General features: G+C 22.2%; 7 protein-coding genes across 7 annotated transcripts; 2 read left to right on the top strand and 5 right to left on the bottom strand. All coding sequences in view use genetic code 6, as the record gives it.

Annotated features, from left to right (window-relative positions):
- Nucleotides 1–740: 740 nt before the first annotated feature.
- Nucleotides 741–5,451, top strand: TTHERM_00048790 (phospholipase d1; the record flags this gene model as incomplete). The annotated part of the gene is made up of 11 exons (XM_001014775.2): nt 741–1,033; nt 1,225–1,267; nt 1,419–1,761; nt 2,091–2,816; nt 2,869–2,965; nt 3,020–3,305; nt 3,362–3,848; nt 3,908–4,103; nt 4,294–4,930; nt 4,980–5,159; nt 5,218–5,451. 11 exons carry the CDS (start codon nt 741–743, stop codon nt 5,449–5,451), a joined length of 3,522 nt encoding a protein of 1,173 aa, XP_001014775.2.
- Nucleotides 5,452–6,635: 1,184 nt separating this feature from the next.
- Nucleotides 6,636–7,220, bottom strand: TTHERM_00048780 (hypothetical protein; the record flags this gene model as incomplete). Its single annotated transcript, XM_001014774.2, has 4 exons — nt 6,636–6,776; nt 6,840–6,895; nt 6,949–7,074; nt 7,127–7,220. The coding sequence occupies 4 exons, from the start codon at nt 7,218–7,220 to the stop codon at nt 6,636–6,638; spliced, it is 417 nt and encodes a 138-aa protein (XP_001014774.2).
- Nucleotides 7,221–8,134: 914 nt separating this feature from the next.
- TTHERM_00048770 (DHHC zinc finger protein) lies at nt 8,135–10,683 on the top strand (the record flags this gene model as incomplete). Its single annotated transcript, XM_001014773.3, has 10 exons — nt 8,135–8,141; nt 8,224–8,387; nt 8,487–8,534; nt 8,647–8,778; nt 8,904–8,975; nt 9,032–9,287; nt 9,343–9,614; nt 9,701–10,177; nt 10,228–10,369; nt 10,439–10,683. The coding sequence occupies 10 exons, from the start codon at nt 8,135–8,137 to the stop codon at nt 10,681–10,683; spliced, it is 1,815 nt and encodes a 604-aa protein (XP_001014773.3).
- Nucleotides 10,684–11,566: 883 nt separating this feature from the next.
- TTHERM_00048760 (hypothetical protein) lies at nt 11,567–14,527 on the bottom strand (the record flags this gene model as incomplete). The annotated part of the gene is made up of 6 exons (XM_001014772.2): nt 11,567–12,487; nt 12,537–12,697; nt 12,749–13,031; nt 13,079–13,538; nt 13,623–14,023; nt 14,123–14,527. The coding sequence occupies 6 exons, from the start codon at nt 14,525–14,527 to the stop codon at nt 11,567–11,569; spliced, it is 2,631 nt and encodes an 876-aa protein (XP_001014772.2).
- Nucleotides 14,528–15,579: 1,052 nt separating this feature from the next.
- Nucleotides 15,580–16,575, bottom strand: TTHERM_000047754 (transmembrane protein, putative; the record flags this gene model as incomplete). Its single annotated transcript, XM_012797387.1, has 1 exon — nt 15,580–16,575. One exon carries the CDS (start codon nt 16,573–16,575, stop codon nt 15,580–15,582), a length of 996 nt encoding a protein of 331 aa, XP_012652841.1.
- Nucleotides 16,576–17,656: 1,081 nt separating this feature from the next.
- On the bottom strand, nt 17,657–18,655 carry TTHERM_00047750 (transmembrane protein, putative; the record flags this gene model as incomplete). Its single annotated transcript, XM_001014770.3, has 1 exon — nt 17,657–18,655. The coding sequence occupies one exon, from the start codon at nt 18,653–18,655 to the stop codon at nt 17,657–17,659; it is 999 nt and encodes a 332-aa protein (XP_001014770.2).
- Nucleotides 18,656–20,188: 1,533 nt separating this feature from the next.
- Nucleotides 20,189–22,164, bottom strand: TTHERM_00047740 (Serine/Threonine kinase domain protein; the record flags this gene model as incomplete). The annotated part of the gene is made up of 2 exons (XM_001014769.2): nt 20,189–21,085; nt 21,346–22,164. 2 exons carry the CDS (start codon nt 22,162–22,164, stop codon nt 20,189–20,191), a joined length of 1,716 nt encoding a protein of 571 aa, XP_001014769.2.
- Between the last annotated feature and the right edge of the window lie 1,067 nt (nt 22,165–23,231).

Here is a 23,231-nt window from a genome sequence, read left to right as displayed (position 1 = left end):
TTCTTTACATAAATTCAATAATATCTACTATTAAAATAAATAAATATAATTTATTCAAATTATTAAATTATTTAAGTGTTTTTAGCCAATTCGTGTATTAATTATAGATTAGGACACAACTAAATAGATTTAATTTGTAAAATCCTTTTTTAATATATTCATGTTTACTTAATTTTAAACATTTTTAATACTTTAAAAATAAAATATTTAAGAAACATCAAATTCGTATGATTTTTTTGGTGGCTAAATTTATTTTTAATAATTGGTCAATTTTTAATATTTTTTCTGATCAGACTTAAAATAGAGATATTTTAATTAGCTTGGTACATTTTTTAATTTAATGATAAAATAATAAATTTAATTAAAAGAAACAAAGAAAGAAAAATTGATTATTTGTAAACTTTTAACAACTAAATATCATAAAGGTATAGAGAGTAAGATGAGTTAGTTAGTTAATTTATTTTATTTGAATTGATAAATAATAAATCTAATAATACTACATGAATATTATTTTTGATATGTCCTTAAGGATATGATTTATGATAATAGTCTATGGTTTTAATTATCATTTGATTTTATAATAATATATAAAAGAAAATAAACTATACTAAGTAGTATAGCTTTTTCAATCAAATATTTAATAATATAGAACAACAATATTTATTTAATTGAAAATAAATCAAAATTATTAAATTAAGCATTCAAAAAAATATCAAAAAAGCTATAAGGTTTATTTTTAAATGAAAAAAAACACTACAGATAAAGGCGAATATAGCTTTGAGGATTAAAATTCTTTGGATGAGTAGGATGATAGAAATCAAATTTCCATTAATGCATCTGCAAAAGAATCTTTTGCAAGAGCATATAACCTTTAAATATAAAAAGTAGAAGCTATCCTTTTAAGTGAATTCATAAGTAACATTAAGTTGAAGCTAAGACCTGAGGATTATGTCACAAAAAAGAATGATGAAAATTTAAGATTAGATGAATATGTTTTTATCTTTAAAGTTGTGTTCAATGATTAAGAATGGAAGTAATTATTTCATAACTTTGAAATCGTTTTATTAAACTGGTTATTTGATTGTTGAAATTTAATTGATAAAAGCAGCTTATTTTATAGGTCTTTTCAAAATCTAACAAATAAATATTCAGCTTTAGACCTTTATTAAAATAGAATATAAAGCTAATAGATTATTAATATAATTTTATTTTATCAAATAAAAGAATCAGAAAAAGATTTTCAGATTTCTAAAACTTGGATAAATAAGTAAATCTTTGTTTTGATTTTGCTTTTGCTTTAGAAAAACTACTTTTATAAATTATTTAATTAACTAGTTGATTGATTTTTACTTGATATTTTTTGCAATTAATTTTGTATTTAATCAGGTAATTACTTAACTTTAACATATTATTTTTAGATGAGAAAATTAGCTGAGGATACAGGTATTAATGAATAGCAACTTTACCCTATTCCTAAGACGGAAGGAAGTCAAAATATTCAGCAGATGTTCGATTTATTCTTTTTATATCTTACCTAATGCATATAATTCCCAGTTCTTGACAAAAGTGAACCTTTCTAAGAGTTTCTTGAAATATCAGCTATAAATCATTAAGGACATAAAAAATTCAAAGAATGCTTTATGGTTAAAAAGGCAGGAGGTAGAACTAATGAAAGCAGATGCGTTAGATGTGGAGTATTTTGGGGTAGATGGAATAAAAGATATTTTTGTGTAACATCTGATGGAGTCTCCATATCTAAAGGTATTTTTAAATAAATACTACAAATTATTGTTAAACCACGCATTAATTTTTAATTTATTAATTAAATTAACAAATTCTTAAAGTTTATTTAGCAAATTTCATTAAATTAAATTATTAAAATAATATTTCTCATTTTGAGATTGGTTTCATAACTTAATTTTAAATTGCATACTAATTTCATATTATAATAAAATTACATTAAAAATATCTTTAAGAGATTTAAAAATAGTTAGCAATTGAGTTAGTTGCATTATAATTCTTATTGAATATAATTTATTTTTAAACTTCAACAAGTTCTAAATTAATTTGATTTTTTTAAATTTAAATAGGGAGATCTGAAAATGAATGCTAGATTAGAGAAATGATTATGTTTGATTATGATTTTTATGTTAATTATGGTTTGTAAGAAACAGGCTATTAAAAAGGTATTAGACTAAATTCTTCTAATCGTAAACTAACTCTTGAAGCTCCTACTCTTTTCCTATTCTTTGATTTTCTAATGGGATTAAAAGAAGCTATTGAAGAAAGTCCGTATTTAGGAACTCATCGTTTTGCATCTTTTTCGCCAATTCGTCAAAAAAATAATTGCAAATGGTATGTTGATGGTGAAAATTACTTTAAAGATGTTTACAAATACATTAAAAGAGCTTAAAGCGAAATTTTTATAACTGATTGGTGGTTGTCTGCTCAGTTTTATTTAGTAAGACCAATATAAGGCGAAAAGCAAAGCTCTCGTATTGATTTATTACTTAAGTAAAAGGCTGAAGAAAAAGTTAAAGTATTTATAATTGTTTACAGAGAACCAAAGGTTGCTCTTACGATTGATTCTCACTATACTAAAACTAATTTAATGGGTTAGCATTAAAATATTAAAGTTATACGCCATCCTAAAACTTTAATACCCTTTATGTGGTCACATCACGAAAAAATGGTTGTAATAGATTAAAAAGTTGGTTTTTTAGGAGGATTAGATATTTGCTATGGACGTATGGATAATCAAAAGCATCATCTATTTGACGTAGTAGAAGAAAAGGGTTAGGGATAATTCTGGCCAGGTAATTTTTAAAATATAAATCTTAACTTAGATTATTATTCATAATTGATTAGGAATTGATTTTTCAAATGGTAGAACTAAAGATTATTCAAATGTAAAAGATTTTCTTAGATCAGAAATTGATAGAAGAAAAGACCCTAGATTACCATGGTATTAATAATATATTTAATAATGATAAAAATAAATAAATTATATTAAATTTAGGCATGATATAGCTATGAGAGTTGTTGGTGATGCCGTTATAGATATGTCTAGACATTTCATTTAATATTGGAACTTTGCTCTTGCTGATTTAGAATTGAAAAGAGCAAAGGAAAATAAATTTGTTTTAAGAATGCGTTAAAACGAAAGTGTAGATTCAAAAAGAAAATCAGAAAGAGAGTCTGGCTTTTTAAATAAAATAAAGAAGAAATGGAAAAAATTTAGAGAGAGTTCAATTATTGGGGATTCAAAAAAAAATGTTGAAGATGAACAAGAATAAGAAGAACAAGTAAGTTGAAAATGCTCTTAAGATCACAATATGATTTAATTTTTTTAAATAAAAAGAAATAGGAAATACAATAAAACTTAATTGATGAAAACCAAGATGCTTTATATGATTAAGATATGATAGCTACTAATAAAAGCCATTTGTCCTTCCAAAAACAAAATTAGAATGATTTGTATTTTAATTAATTGATGAGATAATCTTAAATATCACATACAGCAAATAGAGGTTAAGAAAAATCATTTTTATCTAACTAATCTAAAATTTAAATTAGTGATAAACTCCCTAATCAAAATGGAATGGTAATTAATGAGAAAGTAGAAGAAGAAAATTAGTCTGACTAATCTCAATAAATATATTTCAAAAAATTAGAAAGTAATGAAAGTCAGAAGTCTCAAAACAATTATAATTAAATATTTAACAGCAGTCCCGTGATTTAGTAGCAATAATCCAATAGAGTCCTTCAATCAGCATTTCCTGTGTTGTAGTCAAAGACAAGTGATTAAATTATACCTGTGACAGAAATTTAATAAGCTAACAGGGTTCGTAAATAAAATTAATTAATATATTTACTTCATAGTTGTAAAAAATTGTTTAAAAAATAGGCTCTCTTTCTACTGATAATTTAAAAGTTGATGTTTTAGAATAACAATTTTTAGATTTATTGAATGATGTAAGAAAAATTAAGGACGAAGACGCATCTAAAGGTTATTATGAAAGCTAAGATTAAAAAGAAAACGAGGCTATTTCTAAATCAGTAAAAAAGCGTAAGAATTCTGATGACAGTGATTCTTCTGTTGAGTAATTAATCTTTTATTTATTTTGAATACTTAATATAATATCTTGTTATATTTATTTGTAGAAATATTTAACTATTTTCAATAAAAATAGAGATTCATTTCATTTGTAAAATCTTAAAATTATGAATAAAATGATTAAATAAAATTTTTTTTAAGATAAATTTGAAAATAATAATTTATTATAAATATAGGACTGTAGATTAAGAATAGCAAGATATTATTTTAGATAATAAAAAAATCATACATACGGTTAAAGGTAAATCAGATTGCTAAATGGTCAGATCAAGTAGTTTATGGTCATGTGGTGTAAAAGAAACCGAATGCAGTATTCATATAGCTTATATTTAACTAATAGGTTAAGCATAACATTTTATTTATATTGAAAACTAATTCTTTATAAGTGGTACAGCTGGTGACCCTGTGAAAAATAATATAGCTTAGGCTTTAGTGTCTCGTATTAAGTAGGCTCACTAAAATAATGAATAGTTTAGAATAATTGTGGTAGTTCCTTTACTACCTGGTTTTGAAGGTGAGATACATGGAAATTCAGGTGTTTTAAAAGTTTAATTGCATTGGGAATATTAAACTATATGCCGTGGTGGTAACTCTATTTATGAAATACTAGAAAATGAAAATATTCCTAACCCTGATAAATACATCAGCTTCTACGGATTAAGGACACATGCTTAAAAGGCTGGATAAGATCCTGTTACAGAAATAGTTTATGTTCATAGTAAGCTAATGATAGTTGATGATAGAGTAGTTATCATGGGTTCAGCAAATATTAATGATAGAAGTATGAAAGGCTCAAGAGATTCTGAAATTGCTGTAATTTTTTATTATTTGTAATTTAAATTTTAATAATATACTATTAAAGATGGTAGTTGAAGATAAAGAGCATATCACTACAGTCATGGGAGGACAATAATACTAAAGTAGCAAATTTGCCTATACTCTTCGTTAGTCTCTCTTCTAAGAACACTTTGGATTGTAAGAAAAAGAAATGGTTGACCCTCTTGATAATGACTTTTTTGAAAAAATATAAACAAACTCAAAGGTATTTTAAAAAGTTACTTTTTAATAGTTAACATATAATTTCATATTAAATAAATAAGAAAAACACTTGGATTTACAGAGAAATATTTAGATGCTATCCAGATGATAACATAAAAGTCTCCAGCGACTATGAAGAATTTAAAAAGAAAAGAAATTTAGCATTATATCCTAATTTAAAAGATTAAATAACTGGCTATGCAGTTGAATTCCCTAAAAGATTCTTAGAAAACGAAGATTTAAGATTAAAGAGATCTCAGAAGGAGTTTTACTGTCCTGATATTAACTTTACATGAAACCAATTAATAAAATATTCGAAACAAATCTATATGTATATTATTTATTGAATTAAATTAAGAGTAATCAAAATAAATATTTATTTATTACTTACTAATTATTAAGATAACAAAATTAAAATTAAGTATTCTATCTATTTGTTTATTAAATTATTTATTGTTATGTTTATTAAATATTTTCTATTTATTGTATTTATTTTTGAAATTATCTACTGTTTTTAAACATTATCAAAAAAATACCTTCTTATTTATTAAACTTAAAAGAATTTTATTTGTACAAAGTAAGATACTAACTATTTTTTAAATACTTTTAATAAAATTCATTTAATGTTTGAACATTTAAGTATTTACAATATCTTAATTTAAAAAATAATAATAAATAACTATAGAAAATTCATTTATTCAAATCAAAAAAGAAAAAAAAAATTTTAATTAACTAAAACTACATATTATGTAATAATAGGAATTCTATTCTTTAATAAATTTGAAAAATTTTATTGGTTTAATAATAAATAAAATATATTTTACCAATCTTGGCTTGATGAAAACAAGCTAAGTAAAAATATAGAAAAATTTGGATTAATCTAAAGCAATAATAAAGGGTAATTATATTGTTTGAAAGAACATACATACAACCAAATAAATTATTATTTTTATAGTAACCATAAATCATACTAACTCTTTATTTATTTAACTCATAAATCGTTAATTATTCATAATTAAAACCACTTTTTTTGTTTAATATGTCCTTTACAATACTATTTAAGAATAATAAAATGAAAAAGAGGTAGTTTCGATGATTTCAGTTACTAAATAATTATAATTATTTTAAAGATATATTTTTTAGTTAAAATTTTTATTAATTATAAGCAATTTATTTGATGCACATATCTTTTTATGTCTGTCTTGCAAATTACTATTTTTTCTTTCTGTTTTTAAATAATTACCAATAAATTACAAAAATGATATGAATTGAGTGAGTTAAATAGATTTCGTGACTTTACAATAATAAAAAAAAAATACATACGCCAATCAATCAATTAATTATTATCTTAATTTCAAAAACGATTATATCATATTGCCTATCGAAACCAACTTTTTGCATAAATTTATATTAACTAAAATAAAAATCATTTGGGTTATCATTTTTTTCATTTTGTATCAGTTTATTTGTTCTTCTTCATTCATAAACCATTAAATTTTAATAATTCTTGCCTAAATTCTTTATCTACTTTTTTTTTTTAATCTTCTACATACTATTTTTTCTCCTATTTCAATTTTTATAGCTTATTCATTTCTTCTTTCAATAATTCATCTGAATTTTTCTATTATATATAAAAACATTATCCGATTTTAATTAAATTTTTTTCGCTAAATGTTAATTTTACCATCTTCAATTTTATTTCTTCAATTTTCTATTTTAAACACTCTTTACATTCAGTACCTTTATTATTTATATAAATTGACAATAAAGTTGTTTTTCAAAGAAAAATGTACTTATTTTCTTTTATTCTTGAATTCTAAGTTAATAAGAATGATCTCCAGGAATAGATTTACTCACTTCATTTAAATGACTAAAGCTTAGCTAAATTTAATCTAATTTTTAAGATACTTTTTCCTTTTCTTTAAAAAATATGATAAGATTATTTATTACAAAATAAATATTTGAATTTACCAAATATTTCTTAGAAATCAGATAACAAAAGTTAAATATTCACATCAGTTTCTTCGGCTGCTTAATATAACTTTTTATTATATTCTATTTCCATTTTTTTTATAAATAATACCTTTTTTATTATGATTCTAAATTTTTAATTTTACTTAGAATACTTATAATTTTTAAAAATTAATTTTTTTGATAAGTAATTTATTTTTGATGAAAATAAATATCAACCAAATCTAACTTTTTATTAATTTATTTATTTTTCTAATTTATATGAATTATAATACTATTTTAAAATAATTAAATCTAACTTATATTGAAATTTCATTTAACGATTTTAAAAAAGTAAAATAAATATCATAAAATGATAAAATCTACAAATTTGAAATAATTTAAACCATTTAATAATTTTAGATAAAATTAATAGCATTTTATCAAATAAAGGACAAAGATTTTATTTTTATTATTAAGATTAAAATTATGAGATTAGGAATTATATTCTTAACAACCATAAAATCCTTTAAAAATGAAAAGGCTAAAAATCAAGTAAACAATTCTTGATTATATACATCTATCAATTAATGATAAATCTTGAAGGAAATAGAAAACTATTATGTTATAATTCACTAATTAATTGATTTGCGAATGTAAAAAAATTAACTAGCTATTCTGTTAGAAAATTTTTTGTTATTATTATTTAATTAAAACCCAAAAGTCAAAATCTACTTGATAAAGAAAGTAAAGCAAGTAAAATATATAACATTAAGAAGTAAAAAATTTATCTGATTAACTTGAAATTAAAGCTACAAACATATAGACTATTTTCAGCATATTTTATTATTGATTTTTTGAAAATACAAATAAATTGATAACCAACCAACAAATAAATAAATAGATAATAAAAAAATAGCTCATTTGAAATCCTATTTATAATTATTTTATCCATAAAGCAATACCTTAGAGTTATTTTTCCCTACAAAAAAATTTATCTTTACCTACTTTGATAATATATTTTGGATTATGAGATGTAAATATGTTTATAATATTATTATTTTATCTTACAAATGGTTCTTTTTTAATAATTCTTTTCTCATTATTAATCTAAAAAGTATCTTGGGCACCTTTCGTTTATCTTACATTTGAGTCTATCATAATCTACTTGACATATTAGTTAGAACCTTCACTCTTTGATTATTAAAACTTTATTTCAAATTTATTCGCTTTAGTTGTATGTATCACAAACGTTGCTTTCTTTATTGTCCACTGCAAAGATGTAAAACATTATAAAAAAATAGAAGAAAAAAAAATTTTTTTTCTATTAAAGAACAAATAAACAAATGAATTATTAATTATACTTTAACTATATAAAAAGCCTGGCTATTTACCTATCCCTGAAATATCATACCAAATTCAAGATCAGGTACAATTCTTTTTATATCAATAAATATTTAACTGTTAGACCTGTAAGTTTTGAGGCCTAAAATTCGAGCTTAAATTTATATAAATTTTAAATTGCATTTATTAAATAATAGAGCTCAAGAAATGAAGACAAAAATAAATAGTAATTCGAATTCGTTTCAAATAGATAAAGTGGAAAGTTTAACAAAAATATTGATTTGAATGCATAGCAGAATGCTTAAATAGATTCAGAACCAACTAAAAATGTAAAATTATATCAAAATTTTTAAAGCTTACACTAAACTCTTAAAATGCATATTAGATCAATTTTAATATATTTATTATTTATTAAGCTTGTCTTAAAATATAAAAAACCAATTATTAATAATAGAAAAACACAGATCCTAATACAATAAGTGGAAACAGCTAAGAACATGAGTAGTCTGATTCATAAAAATAATAGGTATTTTTAAATATTTACGATTAATTGTTTTTATTAATTAAACTTTTTATAAAAAGGACTAAGAAAAAATTAAAACGCCTGAAAAATCAAAAGAGGAAATCGAAATGCAATGTGAGCCAAGCATGTAAACAGAAAATGAAAACAATGAAATTTAAATAAAGTCTCTACCTCAATCGAAATAAAATAGTGATGAAAAAAATCCTAAAAAAAATGACATATTTTCTCCTTTGTCAGATAAATAACTTGATGATGATGGAGATGAAGTGGTAAAAATAGAAACTGTTTAAGAAGATGCAGCAAAATCTAAGCAGGGTAATTAATTATAAAAATTTTATTTTAATTTTAAATTGGCATTCATTATAATTAGAAATGTATTCATTCGAAATAAGCATACAGTAAAAGTAATAAATAAAAAATGAAATTACCACACAAGAAGGCAGCACTAAATCTACAACAAAGACAAACGAACATATAACTACAAATAATTTTAATAATGTTTTGACACAAAACAATGTTATCAATTCAATATTCACTAATGAAAATATCTGTAATAACATTGTCACGAGCTTGAGTAACAAAACATCAGAAATTTAATAATGCAGCAAATTAGATGATTCTAAATTAAATTATTCTGTTATTGTAATTTTGTTTTTCAGCCATTCAATTTATGAATATTTTTTTGTTTACATACATAAATTTGTCATAAATTATTATTATTTTCATAGGATTACCCTCAAACAGCAATTGACTTTAATGCCAAAATTCTAAATAACTAAGATATGAGAAGTTCATATAGCAACAAGCTCTATAGCTTCAGTAAGAAAAACGAGGAACAAAGCAATGTCTTTTCTTTATTTTCTCCAATAAATGATCATACAAAATTACAAGTCCGCTTAAATGATAACATGAATTCTTATGTAAATAAAGAAGCACCTTAAATTCATTAAAATTTACATGAAATAAACATAATGAGTGAAATCCATGACCCAAATGAAGCATAATTTGTAGAAATTAGGCATTGTTTAAGTTGCCATATTGAGCAAAAAATCAGATCTAAGCACTGTAAGTTCTGTAATAGATGTGTAGCAACCTATGACCATCACTGTCCATGGATTGGAAATTGTGTAGGAGAGAAAAACAGATGCAATTTTTGGTGGTTTCTTAGTATATAATTTACAGAGTTAGCAATCGCAATAACATTTGTAATATAATTAGTTATTAATCCTTATTTAAAATCTAAAATTTCAAATAGGTAATTAAATCTATTGTGTCTAATTCTGAAATAAATATAGTAATGTGGGCTATTGATATAGTTCTCCTTGGTTTCTTTTTACTGATGGTAGGAAGTCTACTTATTTATCATACATATTTGGCAGTAGAAAATTTGACAACATGTAATAATTTATAAAAAAATACATTAATGTTTACAAATCATATTAAATTTTATTTCAAATATTTAATAGGGGAAAATGCAAGATGGGAAAAGATATCTTATTTAAAAGAATGGCCTGAACATTTTGGAAGTCCTTTTAACAAAGGAATATGGTAAAACATAAAATCGTATTGCTAATGCATAAAACCTTCAAAATATTTTACTTCATGGTATATTCCTAAATTGAAAAGCTAGGCAAACGAGGAATAAAATAAATAAAAAAATATTATAATAAATTTATAAAATAATTAATTTGAATAAGAACAAAACGCTTGATAAATCAAATAGCTCCTAAATAGTTTTTCCTCTTTACTATAAAAAAAAATAAAGGAGTGCTTAATTAAAAATGAAAAAAATTGAATAGAAGAATATATATAAATTCAAAAACAAACAAACAAACAAACAAGCAAATGATTAAATAAATTCAATATATTTAATAACAATAGACATTTTAAAATTTTCCATAAATAAATCAATAATTTATAATTTACTTGCTTACTTTTTATTTAATGTTTATATGTAATTCAATCAAAATTAAAAATTGTTTGCAATTTTATCTATTTTTTTAATTTATTAATTATTTATAACAAATTAATGATTGTTTATAAATAGAATATTAACGCTTAATTTATAATGCCAAAGAATATATTCTAAACTTTTTTGTATAGTTATTAGAAAGATATTTTTAATTTATTTTTTGATAATAAAAATAATAAAATTACTTACTTCTAATTAAATTTTTAAGTTAAGTTAATAGAAATATTTATCAATTTTAAAGATCTTCTAGAATATAAAAACAAAAAATTTAGATAATAATATTATGTACTAAAAATTTTGACATTTAATTCCAATATTTTATAACCATGAATAATTTTTCGATTTCAGTTTTAATTATTCTAAAAAAATTTAAAATCACTAAATTAGAAATGATGAATTTAAAAAAATAAGTTTATAATTTTAGATAATTGAATAAAAACTAAATAAATAATTAATTTAAAAAAATAAAAATTCATTTAATAACTTAAATAAATTGAATTATCATTTTATATATCAGATTTATTTGTTCACTTACTTATTTAACATGAGATTTTGAAAAACAAATATTTGTCATCTATTAGATTTAATAAATTATGAAAATATTAAATTAGGTTTTTAAATTTCATTTGCTACAATATTTTAATTGATTAGACTAAGATTCTAAAAGGATTCTTGATATTACTAATTAATACTATAAATCTTAGACTTTATATCCTAAATGTGAATATTCAGAAAGCTAATATTTGATGTTTTCTAATTCATTGAGTAGTTACTACTTTTCTTTTCTAAGTTAGTATATTTGGATTTCTAAAGCTTTATTTTAATCTTCTTAGGAGTACATGTTTTCTATTCTCTCATTAATTTCTAACATTTTTTACTTTATTAATTCATACTCTTTTTATTTTTAATCTATCAAGCAATCTTTCTTTTAGATTTCTTTTTCAAATATCGCTAGTTGCTTCTGGAGAATTTCATTTTGAGATTTTAAATTTGTCATCAGAGTTTCACTGTGAATTTCCTAGAACTAAACTTCACTGATTTTCCTATCACAAGGAGAATCAGATCCATCATCATAGGCGTAGCTGTTGTAAACGTTTGGGGAGTTTATTTTAAAATCAATACTATCTAAACCTTTGCTGAATATTTGTTTTTATCTAAGAAGCTCTATTTCTTTCATCCTTTTTTGTAAAGATCCATTCAATCTATCAATTTCCTTAGTAAAAAGGACTATCTAATCATTTCTGTCATATTAATCACTTTGCAGCTCTTATGATTTTAACTATAATTCTTACATTTATAAACTAAGAATCTCAATTTAGTTGTTTTTCATAGAAAGAGAATTAGTTAGTCTCTCTATTTCTTTTTAGTAAATCAATTAATCGCTCTTTAATTACTAAACCTATTCATTTTTAAACAATAATTATTCTTTGAAATTTTGATTTTTCATCTTCAGCTATTCGTACTCTACACTCTTTTAGTCAAGCAATTTATTTTAACTAACTATCTCTTGAACTAATCTCTCATTTCTTTATATTTCTTAATCCTTTTTATAGCATTTATTTTATTAAAATAAAAATGATGGAATAAATTACAATTTTTTCATTAAGTTTATTCATTTCTTCAATAATCTTATCTTTCTATGACATCCTTTCATTTAGATGAATAATTTAATTTTTTAAGTTCTTTTTTTCACTTTTATCTACTTCCATTTCAAGTTAAAGGTTAAGAATTTTATTTTGTAGATCTTCGATTTCTAGTTATAAATGTTGTTAAAATCTTAAGAAAAGCATTTAATAAATTTTACAAGAAATATTGGTATTTTCTATTTCTTTTAGTTTTGTATTTTCTTCATTTGAGCTTCTTAGTTGATCAGAAATAGATCTATTTTCTTCTTAGAGTAGCTAGTTTTCACTTTCTAAAGACTAGATCTATTCTCTTTATTTTTCAAACTGACTTTATAAATTATTTATTCTTTGAGTAAGAACATCTTTTTCTTGTTCTACAACTTTATAGAATTCGATTTTTTCATTTAACAATAAAAGCTCATTATTTTATTCCTAGCTTTATCTCTCAAGTTAGCTTAATTTCTAATTTAAAAAAAATTATATTTTTTGAAAATTAAATAAAATCTTACTTGTGAAAGTTTAGCATTTTCAGATTAAACCATAGAAGAATCTTTGAGCTACTCTTCAGCTATAAAAATGCTTTTTTTAAGCTATTCTATTTAGTTTTATTACTAGTAAGTCTTTGTCCTCAATTCTTCGCTATCTTTAGCTTTCTATTCAACATTCTCATATTTATATTAGTACTCTTTTATTTAATTATTTTTTTCATCAAGCTATTATTGTATTGCAAAAGAAGCACTTTACAACTTTTCAAAGTCTTATTATTTTTATTTAAGAGCTTAATTATATCTCTCATTTTCTTATTTGACAGATATTGCTTCTTATTTTAGCGTTTCATACTACACTCTAAGCTCTCCTCTTTGCTTCTCTGCTTCAAGATATTTAAATCTCCATTTCTCTCTTTCCTCAGCAGCATTATTAAGCTATATTTGCTACTCGTTTATTTCATCAACAAATTCATTCTCTTTTCTTTTTAATATTTATCAAGAATGTAAAAAAATTGATCAATCTATTTTCTAAAAAAAAAATACCAAAAAATATTAAAAAATTTACTTTTTCCAAATGATTTTACTTTTTTTAACTACTTCATCTTCTATTCTTTTAGTATCGCTTAGATTTTAAGAAAGAGTGTTGATAATTTCATCTTTTGTCTATATTGTTGTGTAAAGTTATTATATTTCTTGCTCAAAATTTATAATTTAGTGACCAAGTGAAGCTATTTCATCTTCTTTTTATTTCAGCAGCTATTAAAGCCTATCATCTGTAAAAATAAAATCTGATTTCTAATTGTTAGTTATTTCTATTTCATACTTTTGTTTCCATAAATTAACTTCTTTTATTTTTTCTTCTAAAGCATCGTTAACTCTGTCATTATCCAAAAGGAGCTAGTCTATCTAAGATTGAGTTTATTTTAAGTTTTATAATTCTGTTGTAATTGTGTATAAATGATGTTCCTATATTATAAAGTGAATTAAATGAATTTTCTAGTATAAAAAAAAATCTGTAAAATCACACAGTAATACATATTAAAAAAGAATTAAAATTTTTGGTACCATATGAGTGCATTTATTTTTATATAAGTCCAATTCACTGAGTAAATTGCTTATTAATTTTTAGTTCTACTCATCATGTGCTTGATTCATCACTATAGTTTCTCTTACTATAGGAATAGGATTAGAGATAGGTTTCAAAATCTACACACTTTTCGTTAATGTATTATCTAGCTAATTTGAATATGGACTTCCATTTATTATTGTGGATTTAATTGACTTAGAAGTAGTTGAACCAAAAGAAATTGGGTTAGCTCCTAATATTTGTATGCTTCTTTTAGGTGTTAAGGAAGTTGGTGGTGTTTAACTCAAAGTAACTCTTCTAGGCGATTAATATCTATGCTCTTCATCATGCTGAGTTTATAAAAACTAAGGCAGAAGATTTTTGTTGACTTAAGTAATGTGCATTTATTATCAAATTAATAATGATGTTTTTTGTAATTATAAAATAATAGCTATTTTTTTGATTTTAACTTCTTAATTTCTACTTTTAATAAAGAAATAAGCTTAAAGTTTATCTGATAACTAATTATTTGTTGATTTTTCTAAATTATTATTTAACGTTAGTTATTTTAAAACAATAAGATTTCTACTTATTAAATTTTAACTTATATTTTAAAATTAATTTATTTTTATTATAAGAAATATTCAATTTTTTACATATACACAATTTATTATTATTATAATAATTATAAACAAAATTATTATCAAACCTTCAATATTCTAAATAAATAAATGGGATAATCGTTCCTTTTTTATAAAAACTGAAAAAGCTAGCTAAATATTTATCTGAAAAGACATAACAAAATAAATTCAATTAAAATATTTTCCCCAAAATAAAATTTTTAGTCTTAATATGTATTCAAATTGACGCATGATAATTTAAACTTATTTTATTTGAAAGTATTTTATGAACAATACAATAAATAAACTAAGATAAATTGTTCTTTATTTTCATTTTCTTTTATTTTACAAATTTTTTTTAAGAATATTAATTAATAGTTAGATATAAAAATTTATGATAAATATATTTTTAAATAACTTTTATTTGAGTTTTTTTATCAAATACTTCAAAAAAGATTATTTAAAACACAGTTTATATTAATTTAAAATATTTATCATGTTTTACTATTAATATATCAATGCTAAAATTATTAAACTTAATAGAAGCAGTGTTTTGTAAAATAAAAAAACATTAACTAAATAAAATAAAATTTTAACAAACAAACTAACAAAAATAATTTATATAGACAACTATTATTTATAATTTAAAAATTTAAATTTTAACAAGAAAAAAAATCTATTTATTTTTAAAATTGTCAAATAATATAAATTGATTGTTTCATTTTAAAATATAAGTTTATTGCTTTTTAATTTGAATTAGAATTACTAATTTACTTTTCATGGGATATAAAAATCTTTAAACAAAAATTTTAGAAAATTTTAATGATTAATGCTTTTCACATATCAAAGAAGACTCCGACTACTTCCTTTTGTTTTTCATCAAGCTCGCCATGGAAGTACGTGTAAACTTTAATAAAGAGCCAAGCTAAAGATCTGGTAAAGAACATTTAATTAATAGATGAGCAGATACGAATCCAAGGATCGTCAATATCTCCGTGGAACTTAAATGAAATAACGATTTCTGTAATACCTTGCACTATACTTATTACTAAAAACCACTTCTAGCTCTACCAAGAAAATATAACAATAAAGATATAGAAATAAGTACTTAGTAAAATAAATAATTCAGGTATTGTAGCTATTTCCCACTTTAATATTAAAAAGCAAACACAAGCCAGTAGACTTGTGAAGTAGAACCAGTGTCTTTATAATTAATAAGTGTTTTTAGACAATTTCTTCATTTTAGAGAACATTTGATAAATACCTACTATAAAACCAAAAAGACTCAAAAGGTTAAATATAATGTAGGTAGCTAAATCCCAAGGGTACTCATTCAAGATTTTACCATAATTACTGAAATCGATGACTCCTAGTTCCAAGAATAGAATTTATGCAAATACAGTTCCTGAACATTAGTTTACAAAAAACAATAGCTTTTTTTGTACTACTTTACTATTTTTTTTCTTTAATCTATACTCTCGAATCATGATATTCATAAAAAGACAGATAGATACTAAATAAAAAGTCATAACTACTTTCTAGAGATCAGTGAGGGGGAAAATAGTTTACTAAAAGAAGAAGATAGCTGAATGCACTTAAACAGTAAACAACAGGGCAAATATAATTAATCCTTCTAAGTGATCACAGACATACCCGTAGGTGACTGATACATAGATTACAAAAAATGACCAAAGATAAGATTTGTAGTCTGTAAACGAAAACTAAACCTTGATTTCAAGCATGTGTAGAAGGAAAGGAATCATAAATGCTAATAAGCAAATATTTGCCTTAGCTGATTTCCATATTTCTGACCAATAATCATCTTCACTCATTTCTTCTGTGTATTTTCAATAACTAGAATCTTTTTTTATTATTCTTATTTTTACAAATGCCTACTTAGATTTTATTAAATTTAAATAATCTTAAATTTGAAATGCAATAAACAAGCAAACAAGCAAATAAATAAATTAATAACAAATTATTTTAATTGATATGCATTTTGAAAGATTTAATAATTTATTTATCTCTTTGCTATTAGAAGTATAATAGTTACCTTTCAAGCAAGCAGATTAATTTTAATTATTAATTTAAGATTTTTAATATTAATTCGCTAATTAATTGTCTGTGTGGAAAATCTTTAGCAATTAAGGATAGAAAATAAAATTTATTAAACCATACCCCCTATTTAGAATTATAAAAACATAATATTAGAGTTACATAGACACTGAGTAAATAAAATTCCAAAAAAAATTAAGAGATATTGTAGTAATAGTATTTTTATTATAAAGTTTCTTATTTATACTTTACTTTTTGCTTAAAAAATTTGCTCATTTCTAAATAAATTTAATGTTTCTTCACTCAGTGTTTATAACAATCGAGCTGATATAGATTTCATAGATGATTCATATTAAAAATTTCTAATTTAATAGCAAAAGTATTTAAATGGCAGGTAATAGTATATATTTTTGTAATCTTACATTTAACGATTCATGTTTAATTTCTAAAAAATACTTATTATTTTAGCTTCAGTAATTATAATTTATTTCAAAACCACCTAAGAGAGTAAAATAAAAATTTAATTTACAGTGTAAAAATAGTTCTTAATAATGTTTTAAGCATAAATTTATATCATATTTCATAACTGAAATATAATTTACTGTAAAATAGAATTTAACATGTGTAACATTCTTTTGTAAGGAATGACACATATAATATTTTAAATCCAAAATACAATTCCATTTCATTCAAGTGGTAAAACAATAACATAGAGATAAAAATAAAATTCTACTTCAAATTCAAACATTTTATGAAATAATTAACAACAAATTCAAGCAAAAAATGTATTTTTACAAATTATTTTGTATGAAACAAATTTTGAATTCAAATATTTGTTTTTCGAAAAAATATCAATGTTCATTTCAATAAAGCTTGGAGTGAATTTCTTTTTTTGTAAGTATTGTGGTAATATTCATCAATTTTGAAATAAATCTAATAAATAAAAATAAGATCATTAATTCCAGAACATATATGTATCCAAATGTCATGGAATTGCAACTAAAACAATACTTATATAGCAATCTATCCTAGGACAAGTATAATACTTATTACAAAGAACCAAGTTTCGCACTACTTCTCCAAAGTACACATAAAGATATAACAAAATGTAAGCACTAATATATACTATTCGTAAATTACATATTCACTCCACTTCAAAAAAACAAAGCAAAAGAAGGCATTCAGACCTGTGAAATAGAACCAGTGCTACTGCCTGTTGTATGTATTTTTTTTTAGCTTATCTTTTTTAAAAATTATTATGTAGATTCCAGACAGTAAACCAAATACGCTTAAACAGCTAAAAGCAATATATATAATAAATTCTATGATGTTAAACTGTAGCAGCACTTTAAAATTTTGAACATCGATAACTTTAAGCACAATAAATAATATTTGAGCAAATATCGTACCAGAGCACTAATTCACGAAATAAACCAGCTTTGTTTAGACAAGAGTCTTTTTTTCTTTCTTTTCTTTCTTAGTCCTATTGTACTCACGAATCATCAAATTCATAAAAAGACAAATAGATGACAAGTAAGCAGTCATGACTATCTTTTAGTAATAACTTAATTTGAAGATATTTTATAGGAAGAAGAAAATAGCTGAGTGTAACTAAATAGTAAAAATTATCACAAACATAAATAAGTCATGGATACGATCGCAAACGTAGCCATAAGTCACAACACCATAAGCAAGAGCACCAAACCACAAATATGTTTGATAATCAGAAACTTAGTATCCTATTTCTATTTATCCCAAGTGGAAGATATATGGAATGCAAAATAATATAAGACTTACATTGCTTATAATAAATCTCTTCTTTTCTAATTCTTCTTCTTCTTTAGACTTTCCAAACATTTATGGAACTTTATCGGCTATTTATCTATTTTGTTTGTATTACTTATTCCTACTATTATATTTATTAGTAAATAGATAATTTCAAATTAACTTTTAGATGTAATGGATTTTTGTTTTTAAGAGTTAGTTATTAATTATTTAAAGATTTATTTAGAGCAGATAAATAAATAACTAATTTAAAAAAAAAAATAAACAAATAAGAATTTATTTCATTTCATCATTTAAAAGTACTTCTAAGATACAATTATTATAATTCGACGCATTCAAGTTATTGTAAATAATACCTTAGTGGTTCATTCTAAAGTTTCTCTACAAGCAATAGAAAATAAAAACTAATATTAGCAGAACCCAAAACTAAGATACTTACTTACATTCATCTATTAACATGTTTACTTGTTCTTTTTTTATTTAAATCATTGATTTTAGCCTAAAATAAAATAAAAGAATATTTTATTGATAAAATTATTCTTTTTTGTTTTCATAATTTAATAGTAAACTTTATAAATTTCTACTTAAAACTGATATGAATTTTTGAGTTAAATGCTTTTCATTCTTAATGGATATTTATCGTGGCTATTTCTATTAATTTATCAAATTTTAATGTCAATAGAAAATAAACTTTAGAATCTGAAGAAGTATTAAGATACTTTCTTCTCTAATATATTTTCTAATGATTTTAATTTTATATTCATTTTTCTACTCAGACATAAAAAATTTTTAAATCATCTCATAAAAAACACAATAAAATGTTGATAAAATAAAATGTATTTGTTTTTTATAACAAAAATTTTATATTAAATAACTTGTGCTTTCTAACTTTATGAAAAAGATTTATGTGTATTTATAACTATTTTTTTTATATAATATTTCGATTAAAAAATCAAACTCTATTAGTAATCTACTTAGAAAAATAATTATTTTTAACAGAAGATAAAAATGAATGAATATCTTAAAAAATAAATTGATTATTTTCTTCACCAAAAAAATTGATGTGAATTGCTTAATTTGTAAAAAAATGAAATATTCCTTTATTATTATTTTGGAAAAAAAACTAAATATCAAATTAAATGATGTTTTCATATTTTTACGGTTAAACATCTTAATTGAATGGGAATGTTTTCAAATATTATTAATCAGGTTATAAAAAAACAAATTATTTATTTTGATTTTTTTAGCAAAGTTATAATATCAAAAAATTACCTTTAAATAATTGCATGCATTAGAATTGTGAATAAACAATGATTAATCAAATAAAAAATAAAATGAATTTTAATAAAAAAATAATATGATAAAATAATTTAATTACTTTCAAATATTTTAAAATGTAAATTTAATGCTAATACATAAATAAATATTTAAACGAATTAATTTATTATCTTAAAGTAGTAAATATTAAAACAAGCTTTTAAAATTTTTGACTGACAAATTTTAATTTATATTTATTTAATTCAGTTATTGGTTAGTGGTTGATTATTAAATTCAGATTTTAGCAATAAAGCAAGTTTATTTGTTAGTAATTTCAGAAGGTTTTAATCATCCGTAAAGATAAAATTTATCACTAGGCTTTGGTTTGGATTTAGCTAAATCAATTTTATATTAAATTATAGGAGTTATAGAGGTCATATCTGAAGTTTTGCTTTAATTATCAAGATCATTATACTTAGGGTCAAGTTAGTTCTCAAAATAATCATCAATTAAAAAGCAATTAAGAATTTCATTTAGGTGTTATGCATATTTCAGGAGAGAGGTACTTGTAGAAATTTAAGATAAATCATTCAATCCATACTTATTTTTAATAGCTTCTATGTATTTAATTAAGCAAAGCTTAAAATATTCATAGTCAACACCAATAGATGTCTATTCTTTTTTCAAATTTATATTGCTAGAGAAGTAAATATTATACTGAATAAGCTTGTCTATTTCTTCTTTAAATGAATCTAAGCAATTTTAAACAAAATCTATTTCTTTTGAAACTATCTATGAGAACTACTAAACTTATTGATTTTCTTATTCTTAAATGCAGTACTAGCTAATCTAAGATCTCAAGTTTTCCGTCTAGTTTGAAACATTCTTCATCAGCATAAAACTGAGAATTGGAGCTTGTTCCTCAACATTTATCTCTAAAATATTATTGAGAGCCTTCACTTGATAAAGGATTTTGTTACGAATGTTCACAAAATTTTTAACTTACTAAAACTTAGATGCTTATATTTAATCCAAAACATCATTTTTTTTCTTTGCATTAGCATTATTTTGTATTAATTACTGTTGCTGTTGCTACTGTTAAGGTTACTATCCTTGCTGTATTCCAATGGTGTTTGCAGCTGTAAAAGGCTTATTACCAAAGTTTTAAAGATTTTAATTAGCGATCAATGGACTATTAACTGATTGTTGTTGTTGCAACTGGGGTTGCTAAGTCTAAATATTCAACTTTTATTTTAAAATTAGTAAAATTATTTAATTTAAACAAATTAAAATTAAATTTTAAACTAATATCTTAAATTGAAAAATTGATAAAGAATTATTTTTAAAATTATCGCTACTTAGCTGAGTTAATTTTTAAAATAAAATTAGATTTGATTAATGAACTATTATTTATAGATAAATTACAGTTGATGGGTAAAAATGTAAATCTATCTTTAATGGCTTTATTACAAAAGTTCAATTTTAATCATAATTTAAATATTTACTGAAGGTTGGTTTAGGATAGGCGATTTTTCAAATAAAGGATAGTTAAGCAATGTATTCCATTCAATACGCTTAGCAGGATCGACCGTTAACATTTTATAAAGTAATTCTTCAACTTTAGAGGATATAGGATTTATGCTCTTAGGTATTTAAAGCAATTTAGTATCAATTTACCCAATAAGACGGGCAATAGTTTTATCTTCATAAGGACAAAATCCAAATAGCATTTCAAACAACACAACACCCATAGACCATATATCTGCCTTAATATTGTAATTATTTCCTTTAAGGATTTCAGGAGCCATGTAAATAGGAGAGCCAACCATAGTTTAAGTTAAATCCTAAGGAGAGAGTAGGGTTTTGCAAAAACCAAAGTCAGCAACTTTAATAATTCCATCATGAAGCAATATATTTGAGGGCTTTAAGTCTCTATGAAGAATATTTTCTTTAAAAAGTGACTTAAACGCATTTAATATCTGTTAAAAAATAACTAGAGCTTCTTTTTCATTCAAAAACTTTTTCTTTTTGATAATATCTTCTAATGTTCCACCATTACAAAATTCATAAACAAGGTATACATTGTTAGAAGTACGAAGCATTTCTATGAAGGTGATAACGTTAGGATTATTGAGTTTTGTTAGTGTTTGAATTTCATTATTGGTAAACTCATGGAGCTTTGGTACGCTTTTGAATTTCTCTAACTTTATAACTTTTACTGCAAAGACTTATCCTGTCTTTTAATGGGTAGATTTAAAAACTTTTCCATACTATCCACTTCCTATAACCTCTTTTAAGACATAGTTTTCTATAACTTTACTCATCAATAAATACTATTCTTCTGCTATTTTTGGTGTAAAATAAGTAATATTCTTTTTATATATTGTTAATTTTTTCTTGTTGAAAGAAATTATATAATTATTTGTGATATGAAAACATTCATTAATTTAATTAAAACAAGAAACTTTAAACTTCAAAAAATTTTATAGTTACTAAAACTATAAATATATATGGTTTTAAGTATTTATTTAATAATCAATACAAATTATTTCATCAGTAGATATTAATTCAATATATCAATTAAATTAAAGCTTTCGTTGTTCTATTTTTGTCTAAATATCACTTTCTATTTGCAAGGTCGTATATTTATTTATAAAATACTTTCTTATCAAGATTTTAAAAGTCTATTTATATTCTTTACAATATGGAAACATTTAACTTTTTAAACATTAAAATTATTTTAGATTTAAATAATTTTATGAAAAAATAATAATTAATTGGTTTGCTACTTTTAAATAGTTTTCCATAAATTTTATTTAGATTTCGTTAAGGAATTATGGTAATAAATTAAACCATTGAACATATAAATTTTAGTGTTTACTGGTTTTTCTTTTTGTTTGAAAATAGTATAGGTTGGATTTTAACAACTCTAACTGAAAAACAACATTTAAATAAATGCAATTAGTCATACATTCATCTTAAATAAATTTTGATTGGTATAAAATTATTCCATATTTTTAAATTAAAATTGTAAAATACTGAATAATTTTAAAGTAAATTAAGATAATTAGTATGCATTATTTTTAAATTTATAAAAATATCTAGAATTAAAATAGATTAATCAATCACTTATTTTATTAATTCATCAAATTAGTAAAAATAATTACAGTTTATCTAATGGATTTAATTCTTTAAATATTTTAAGTATTTATGGTTAAATTTATTGAATTAGTAAGGAATACTAATTACTTCTTTTTGGATAAATTTTTTAGTGATGAAATAACCATAGAATATTATTTACAAAACATATAATATACATTATTAAATTTATTAATATTTGTCTTCTTTTTTAGGAAGGAGATTGATGGATAGCAAATATCTTATTATTTTG

The sequence above is a fragment of the Tetrahymena thermophila genome (assembly GCF_000189635.1).
Source record: "Tetrahymena thermophila SB210 genomic scaffold scf_8254659, whole genome shotgun sequence".
NCBI lineage: Eukaryota > Ciliophora > Oligohymenophorea > Hymenostomatida > Tetrahymenidae > Tetrahymena > Tetrahymena thermophila.
Note: the sequence above shows the minus strand (reverse complement) of the source record. Positions and strands in the feature narration are given on the sequence as shown.